Genomic DNA, 8,741 nt, shown 5'->3' with positions numbered 1-8,741 from the left:
CCTTTAGGCAGAAGCTGTACTCAAAGCTCCCCCTCGCCCGCAGTTCCCACTCACCCGTGGCCCAGCTGGAGCTTGTGAGAGAGGGGCCTGTGGTCAGGCTAGTCTGAATCCAGGTGCTTCCATTTACCAGCTCCTGCTCTCTAAGAGGAAGACCTGACTTTCCAGATTGCGAAGGTTCCTTGAGCTGGTGTTTGGAGAGCCCACTGTGCTGCTTGCTCTTCCCGCCCCAGCTGTCCCATCATTTTGAAAAGCTGTGGGATCCCCTCTGGTCCCAGGATCCCAGTCCAGTAGTCAGGGGGAGTAGCGCAGGACGGAAGTGTGTGAAGGAACTGGGTTACTCCCAGGCTGGGTGAAATTTCCTTTAGGTGGCCACAGCAAAGGGAATTGACTCCTCCAGGCAACAGAGTCAGCTGGCGGGTGGGGGGTGTTCCCTGAAGGGCTTATCAAGTTCCCTGGCCCCAGAGCTCTCTCTGCGCCAACTGGTTTCTTTGGGTAGCTCTGGCCACTAGTTTGCATTCTTTCCTAAAAGCTGGGTTCAGGGCCAGGTGCAGTGGCTCAAGCCTGTAATCCCAGCACTTCGGGAGGCCAAGGAGGGAGGACTGCTTGAGGCCAGAGTTCAAGACTAACCTGAGCAACACAGTGAGCCTCTGCCTCTACCAAAAAAATATAAAAATTAGCCATGGTGGTGCGCCTGTAGCCCTAGCTACTTGGGAGGCTGAGTTGGGAGGATCACTTGAGCCTAAGAGTTCAAGGCTGCAGTGAGCCATGATCATACCATTGCACTCCATTCTGGGAGAGACAGCAAGACTCTGTCTGTCTATCTGTCTATCTCTCTCTCTGTATAATAAAGCTGCGTTCAGCCTGCTAGGACCATGGGCTGGGGTCTTCAGCTTTGAATGAGTGGACAACAGGCCCTAATGTCCAGGAAGCCAGTGTCCTCTAGGATAGAAAACATGTTGTGTGACTGGTGTCTTCTCCCTGGAGCCATCGACGATGGGACCAGTAGCACTCGGGTTGGGGAAGGGCAGGAAGAGAGGTGGAGACCCGTTACAGCTGAGCCTGTCTATAGCTCAGCAGGGTCTTGACTCCTCCTGACACTCCCCTCAGGCCTCTCAGACAGTGCTCAGGGGGTGAAAGCCACGCCCACAGGGGCAGCTCCGTCGCCATTGTCAAGCTCCAGCTTCTCATTGCAGCCTGGTCAGGAGGGCAGGCAGGGGGTAGGGATGGGACAGGGACCTTCTCTCATCCACAGGCTAGAGGGGCCACTGGTCATCGTGAGATGGGGCCATGACTCTGGGGTGAGGTCCCCTCAAGGGCGCTGAGTACTTGAGGTTTGGCTATCAAATCACCCTGACTTCCTGACCAGCTGGCGGCTGGAGTACCTCTCTCGGAAACTTTAGTTTTTTGCCGTCCTCGCCTTTTGGGGTTGGCCAACTGTGGAGCTTAAAGAAGGCACGTGGTCTCTCAGTGTCCAGTCCCAGAGGCTCCAGTGTTGACAAATGCTGTTTATTGGTCTGTTACACAGAAGAGTATAGTTTCTGAGGCAAAAACCATACACACTCTGCTCCTCACAAAACCACGGAGTCACTAAGGCAGGCACACAATGGCCACACGTGCTTGGTGGAGGCCAAGGACTCATGGACAACAAGAATGGACAATGGGGTGGTCTGGCCCCCTGACAGGCTGTGCAGTGCCCGGGGGCAGGGCTGGGCTGGGCAGGCTGTGCTGGGTGCAGAAGGGCTGCGGGGCCCTTTGTCATGTTTCTCAAATGCACAAAGTCTGCCAGACTTTGGTGGCTGGTGGACAGGCCCCAGCCTCGGGCAGGGCCTCCAGGTTCCAGGGCAAGGCCTAGCCTGCATGTGTTGGGGTAGAGGAGGAAGTGGCGATGGCCGAGCAAGCAGCATGCCTAGGCCTGGGGGCAGGAGCTATGCCCTTCCTGGCACCCCCGTGTACACAGCTCCTCCAAGGGGGTTTCTGGGTTCCTAGGCCTCTTGGCATCCTGAGAAGCATGTGGAAGGCAGAGCTAGCCTTGCTTCTCGCCAGGGACAGATGGGGACACCCATGCATCCCCTGCCTCCCGCAGTCTCAGGGACGTGGCAGATGTCTGCGACAGATAATGGGCTGCCCTAGAACTGAGGCCTGTCTCTGAGGGGAGGCTGTGACCGGACTGCTCCCCTACACAGTCACCCTGGGATTCCTCAGAGCAAGTGCTCCGGTCGCATTCCAGATCATCCACTGGCAAGAGCATCACTTACACGTGGTTTTCGGAGAAGTACCTAATGCAGAATGCAAGGGTGGGGTGGCAGGAGCGAGGCTGTACAGATACACAGAGGTACAGTGTACAGGGCCGGGGAGGCCTGGGGGTCACCTCAGGTGGCCAAAGGCAGTGGCAGTGCTGCTGAAGTGGGCTGCTCCCACCCAGGGCCCACATCTTCCGACTGCCCCAGAATCTCGGGGGAGCAGCCTGAAGGCGGCCCAGGTCTCCCGCACCCAGGACGTGTGTCTAAACCGGCAGCAGTTCTGGCTGCTCCAACTGGGGCTGGTGCACGCACAATATACAGGGACTGCAAAGGGACCCTCAGAAGGGACACAGCACAGAGCCTCTCGCCCTCTGCCACCCCAGCTAAGTAGGGCCCAGGCCACTATAGCCCATTAATCCTTTGGGGTCCCAGGTTCACTCATGGGCAACAGTCCAGGCCGAGGCTGCAGGTGGCAGTGGGGCTATTCCCAGATGTGTGAGAGGGGAGCAGAGTAGGTGTGTCCCCCAAGGCAGCTGCTCCCTGAGGCTGACCCCTCCCATCCTGGCCCTGATCCGAAGGCATCCTGGCCCCTGACTTGCCCTGCAGGGTCAGCACTGCCGGGAGTCGGATCCAGGCTCACAATCGCTTTGTTAGGAACAGAGGTGGGGTCGGTTGGTGGCTGGGGAGGTCTGGGCGGTGATTCCCCTGCACCTCTCCCTGCCGGAGCCCAGGCTCCGCGTGGCTGCTGCCTCCTGGCCCCAGCTCACTTGTTCTCTATGAGCATCTGCACCTTGTGGACGAGGTCCCGGGCAATCCGCAGGATCTCCTGGGCATCGTGATGCTCAGCACGTTCTGGGGGGGAAACGTGGAGAGCTGTAGGGAGGCCCAGAGAAAGGGCAGCAGGCTAGGAGGTGGCTGACTACCCTGCTCTGTTTCCATCTGCTCTGCTAGATTCTTGACATCCCGGCCTTTGGGGAAGGGCCCCCAGAATTCCTGAGAACCCTCCAACTGTGTGCTCAGGGCAGCCCGGATGGCTGGGCCGGCTCATACCGTTGAAAAACTTGATGATGTCAGTGAAATCCATGTCATTGTCGCGGATGATCTCTCGGTAGGCCTCCACCAGGGCGAGGGCGATGAACAGGACAAAGTGCTCCGATGAGATGTGCCTGGCTGCCCAGATCACCTCCCACACAGCAAACACATCCTCATACAGCAGTTCTGGGAATAGTAAGCGGCTGCTGCTCACCTGTCCTGGCCGCATATCTGGGGCTACGGCTGGGATTGAGGCTGGGGCTGGGGCTGGGGCTGAGGCTGGCTGGCCTGACTGGCGGCTCACGGGCCTCTAAATGGAGCCAGGTGAGGAGTCAGAGCTTCAGGAGCCAAAGTCCTGGGATTCTCTCCATGACACAGAGCCTGGCTCAAGAATGGGGGTTCTGTACCCCGTACCAAGGCGCCATCCTTTTATTGGGTAATTTCTGCACACTGGGTTCCTGTAGACTCTGCCTGCACTTCAGCCGGGCAGCTCTGTCACAGGCCTCCCATCTCGGTGCTCAGGAATGCTTTGGTTTGAAAAAAGTTCCCCAAACCATGATCTATGAGAGTTGTAATTGTCAACCCTAGTGGCGCTTTGGAATCACCTAGGGAAATTTTGTTTTCTTTTTAATTTTTTCTTTTCTTTTTTTTTTGAGACACAGTCTGGCTCTGTTGCCCAGGCTGAAGTGCAGTGGCACAATCTCAGCTCACTATAACCTCGCCTCCACTACAGGCACCCGCCACCATGCCCGGCTGATTTTTGTATTTTTAGTAGAGACGGAGTTTCACCATGTTGGCCAGGCTGGCCTCAAACCCCTGACCTCAAGTGATCTGCTTGCCTCGGCCTCCCAAAGTGCTGGGATTACAGGCATGAGCCACCGCACCCAGCCTCATTTTTTCTTTCTTTTTTAAAAATTAAAGACAGGGTCTAGCTATGTTGCCCAGGCTAGTCTCAAGTTCCTGGGCTCAAGCGATCCTCTCGCCTTGACTTCCTAAAGTGCTGGGATTACAGGCGTGAGCCACTGTGTCTGGTCAGGGAGCACTGAAGAACACACAGGCCCAGGCAGCCACAGTTCATGAGTCTGGGCTGGGTGGGGCCAGGGTTCTGGTAGGTTTTAAAGCTCCCCAGGTGGTTCCAAGGTCCAGTTAGGACTGAGAACTGTTGGCTTTGGGGAAGAGGGATCTCTCACTGCCCCTGACCTCAGCCCCATGATCCAACCCACTTCTTACCTCTCTTAAAATCCAGCAGGAACCAGCGATAACAGAAGTAGAAGTGGGTGTAGTCTCCATTCTGATGCATCAGCTCAAACAGCTCTGAGTCCAGGATCTTATGTGGGTGGGAAAAGGGAGAGAGGCTGAGCCCTAAGCCGATGCTGCCTCTGGCCACCACTCACCCTCCGCTCACGCCCAGGGATGTAGGCAATCCCCAACCTGGCAGTGGGTCTGTCTGTTGCCCTGTGCCGCGCGGTGCACTCTCTCCCCCTCGGATCTCCTTGTGGAGGGTGGGTTGCTCCTGCTGCCCCTCCCATCACCCATCTCTCTGGGCTGCATTATTTTTAGGGTTATAGGATTTTCTGGGTATCTGATGTCATCAGCAACCCCTACTGTTCGCCAGAACTTTCATGGGCACGAGCATTCACACACACACACACTCCTCCTCAATTTCTAACACTGAAACCATGAGTTTTTGTTTTTTGTTTTTTTGAGACAGAGTCTCACTCTGTCACCCAGGCTGGAGTGCAGTGGTGCGATCTCGGCTCACTGCAACCTCCACCTCCCGGGTTCAATTGATTCTCCTGCCTCAGCCTCCCGAGTAGCTGGGACTACAGGTGTGAGCCACCACACCCTGCTAATTTTTGTATTTTTAGTAGAGATGGGGTTTCACGATGTTGGCCAGGCTCGTCTCCAACTCCTGACTTCGTGATCCGCCTGCCTTGGCCTCCTAAAGGGCTGGGATGACAGGCCTGAGCCACCTTGCCCGGCTGAAACCATGTCTTTTAAAATGAAAGAAATTAAGTTTCTATGTCAAGTATGTTTTTGGAATGCTCCCTAGCCATGTGGACGATGGACCAGCCCAGCACTGCCTGCTCCCATGCCCATGGGTGGCAACCGGCCTCACCTGGATGAGGGAGCGCATGTTGGCAAAGTGGGTGTCCATGGCACCCCCGTTGGGGAAGTTCTGGCTCATCCTCTTCATGAGGTGGCTGAAGCAGCTGTAGGCCAGCTGATCTGAGGGGAGACAGGCGTGAAGCTGGCAGGGCAGGAGACGCGGGGGACAGAGCCGGCTCCCATTCCCACCCTTCCAGACCTGGCCACCCTCTCGTCCTTTCTCCAGCTTACGCAGCCCAGTCCCCTGTCCCGCCATCCCTCACCATTGTCGAGGGTGACCAGGAGAGGAGCCAGCAGATCGCACATGCCCTGCACATAGCCCACGTCCAGGTGCTCCCACACGTAGCTGAAAGGCAGGGGCAGTCACTGTGGCTGTGCCCCATTCTTCCCTCCCTCGGGATCCCTGGGGAGACGGCCTCCAGAGCCACCTGCCGCCCAGAAGTCAGCCTTCCCGCGACCCTAAGGCATGTACTGTGCACCCCCCACAGGGAGACAACGGGGAACAACCCACGGCCCCCCCCCCCCCGCTGCAAGGCACTTCGACTTAGGGAGAGACATGGCTGTCACGCTTGGTACGTGGGGTGGGGGTGCCGGGATGAGGGAAAGCTTCCTGAAGAGGTGTGGCTGAAGTGGAGGTCTGGCAGACCTCTAAGAATGAAGAGGCGCGGGGGAAGGGTGTGCAGGGAAAAAGCGTTCCAGGCAGGGGGAGCCAAGTGTGATTCAGGAGCAGGAGAGAGGAGCAGGGCACCTTCCAGACCTCATCTTCACAGAGTAACGGGCGGGAGCGAGTGCGCGGCAGGGTCCCGCCTCCCACCCTGAGCCCCGCCCCACAAGGCACCTGCACATGACGTCTCTGAGCCTCTCGAGGTTGGGGGGCGTGAAGTACCAGTAGTTGCGGTCACATCTCTGCACATCCTTGTCTATGCGGTGCAGGTTTAAGGCCACGGTGTCCAGTAATTCTATCTGGAAGAGTGGAGGGCCCTCAGGCATGAGACCGGGCAGCCCTTCCCAGGCTGGGGGCAGGAGGTGATGCCCCAAGAAATGCAGCAAAACAGGGAACCCAGAGACCAGAGCGAGTCCTCTGGGGATGCTGAGAAATGGGCTCAGAACTCCCTTCCAGGGCAGTCAGGGCACCCCGCCTTCCACCCCACCAGCGCTTCCCCAGCTCTGGGATGTCAAGAGGGCCTGTGGGGCGGCTGGGAACAGCGCCTGGGGAGCTTATACGTACAGTGTAGGCAGCTGCACACACAGCCGCAAGCTCCTCTCCGGCCTGAGGCTTCTCCTGGCTGGGATCCTGGGGCTCCGTCAAAGTGTGAGCTGCAGGGCCGGGCCCACTGGAGCCTTCCTCCCCAACGCCGTCCTCCTCTTCGAAGCCCACGCTCTGCCCCTCATCTAGGCTTGACTGGATGCCCGAGGCCACGGAGTAATTGCGAGAGGAGGGCAGTCCTGAGTCTGGAGAGTCGAACTCCATGGAATGCTGCTGCTCCACCATGGCGGTGCCCAGAGTCCCGGCTCCTGCTTCCTGCTCAGGTTTTGGTCTGGAATCTTCAGGGTCCTGGGGCCCGGGGGGTTCCAGATCATCCACAGAGATAAACACCTGGTGGGTGAACACAGGGCGGCTCCACCTGCACTCCAGCACCTTCCTGCAGCCCACCGCCTCCTCGGGCCAGAAGGGAGCTGGAATGCAAAACTCTTCACACCCCCTCTCCCACCACAGCCTCCAACACTGTGGCCACGGAGCACCAAGCCAGCTTCTGACCCAGCCAGCCAGGCGGAGAGAAACAAGCCTCTGGCCAAACATGAAGACACGTCTTCAGCCCTGCTTGAATGAACAGCCCCAGGTCTTCCTGGGGCTACTGAAGGGAAGAAGGGGAGCCAGAGGGCTGAACGCTCAATGGCCAGTTTGAACTCAGTCTCATTCTAGAAACGCCTGAAGTCATGAGACCAGGAGAATGGCCTTAGTGTTTTGGTGTGGCTGGGTGGAGAGAAGCCTAAAGGTTTTAGGAAAACAAGTTTTGCCTTATTTTCAGTATGGAGTGTTCAGCAGGACAAGACAGGAACGTTCTGTAGCAAGCACCTAGTCAGTTCCATTAGCCCTCAGGCAAGGTGGGGAGATGTAGGAAGGAAAAGCAAACATTCTGCCTCCTAGATACAATCCACCACCATGGACAAGGCACGGGGAAAAGAAGAGACACGTACAGAGACTGTTTGGGATTTTTCTTTCTCTATTTTGACCACGTGGGGAAAGCGATGCTAAAAGTAGTTTCTACTTTGGGCAGGAAGCATGAAGTGCTGGGTAAGGCCACAGTTCTGTGGCAATCGAATACGCCAGCGAGGAAGGCTACTGCTGTCCATGAGCTCAGCAGCTGGGCACTGGCACAGACTGAGATTTTTACAAAACCCAAAGCCCGACAGAGGGAGAATGTGTTCCTGGATCGGGGATTAAGAACAAAGCACGTGGGAAATGACAATGTGCCTTTTTTGTTCTATTTCTTTTTTTTTTTTTTTTTTAATTTCTGAGGCAGGGTCTCGCTCTGTGGCCCTAGCTAGAGTACAGTGGTGGGATCACGGCTCACTGCAGCCTCACCCTCCATGGCTCAGGTGGTCCCCCCACCTCAGCCTCCCGAGTAGCTGGGACTACAGGCGCACCCCAACACATGCGGCAAAGTTTTGCATTTTTTGTAAAGACAGGGTTTCACCATGTTGCCCAGGCTGGTCTCGAACTCTTGAACTGAAGCAATCCTCCCACTTCTGCCTCCCAAAGTGTTGGAATTACAGGCGTGAGCCACCACACCCAGCCAGTTACATTTAACTTGCTTCAACTTACATTTTCTGTTAATGTTGGTAAGGATTTAGTAAAGTAACAAGAACACATATTATCTAAAGAGGCAATTTTAAAGAAAAAAATTAATAAAAGTGTCCTTAAAATTGAAACTTATCAGTGTCGGTTGGGCCAGGCAGTCACAGTTTAGAACTTGCTGTTCGAAAGGCAGGAGTGATGCCAGAAAGAGCTACCCTCCCGTACTCTGAACGAGCCTGGTATAGTCAGTTCTGTACAGTGACAGGCAACATCGCGGGGAGGAAGGATCTCGCCAGCCGACACCAATGGGGCTACTCTACGGGCTCCCCTATTCTCAGGCCGACAGTTCTCAGGAAGCCTCTGCAGTCAGAGGATATGGGTGGAGAGAGGAAACTGAGACCCAGAGACGGGAAGTGCTTGCCCAGAGACATTCAGCTTGTCAGTAGTGGATCTGGGACTAGAACCCAGCGCTGCCTGTTGCTAGCTCTGAGGTCTTTCTACAAGGAGGAGGGCTTCCCTAAATCCCAGTAAGTCCATCTTTCCCTATAGTTGGCTAAAAC

The 8,741-nt window shown here is 56.3% G+C and overlaps 1 protein-coding gene across 8 annotated transcripts in view; it reads right to left on the bottom strand.

The window, feature by feature from the left end:
* Positions 1 to 1,490: 1,490 nt before the first annotated feature.
* Positions 1,491 to 8,741, bottom strand: part of SGSM2 (small G protein signaling modulator 2) — a 44,166-nt gene continuing 36,915 nt past the window's right edge. For 4 of the 8 annotated variants that reach the window (XM_054459777.2, XM_054459779.2, XM_054459778.2 and 1 more), the window contains 7 exons: positions 6,610 to 6,978; positions 6,220 to 6,344; positions 5,645 to 5,727; positions 5,392 to 5,501; positions 4,503 to 4,599; positions 3,291 to 3,458; positions 1,491 to 3,092 (listed from right to left, as the gene is read on the bottom strand). In XM_054459777.2, coding sequence (XP_054315752.2) covers positions 3,004 to 3,092; positions 3,291 to 3,458; positions 4,503 to 4,599; positions 5,392 to 5,501; positions 5,645 to 5,727; positions 6,220 to 6,344; positions 6,610 to 6,978 — 1,041 coding nt within the window. In that variant the 3' untranslated portion in view covers positions 1,491 to 3,003. Of the gene's footprint in view, positions 3,459 to 4,502; positions 4,600 to 5,391; positions 5,502 to 5,644; positions 5,728 to 6,219; positions 6,345 to 6,609; positions 6,979 to 8,741 lie in introns of all 8 variants that reach the window. The other 4 variants (XM_063655728.1, XM_063655730.1, XM_063655729.1 and 1 more) reach the window with 1 other exon arrangement.

Source organism: Pongo pygmaeus, chromosome 19 (assembly GCF_028885625.2).
Source record: "Pongo pygmaeus isolate AG05252 chromosome 19, NHGRI_mPonPyg2-v2.0_pri, whole genome shotgun sequence".
NCBI lineage: Eukaryota > Metazoa > Chordata > Mammalia > Primates > Hominidae > Pongo > Pongo pygmaeus.
This window is presented reverse-complemented; position numbering and strand designations above follow the sequence as displayed.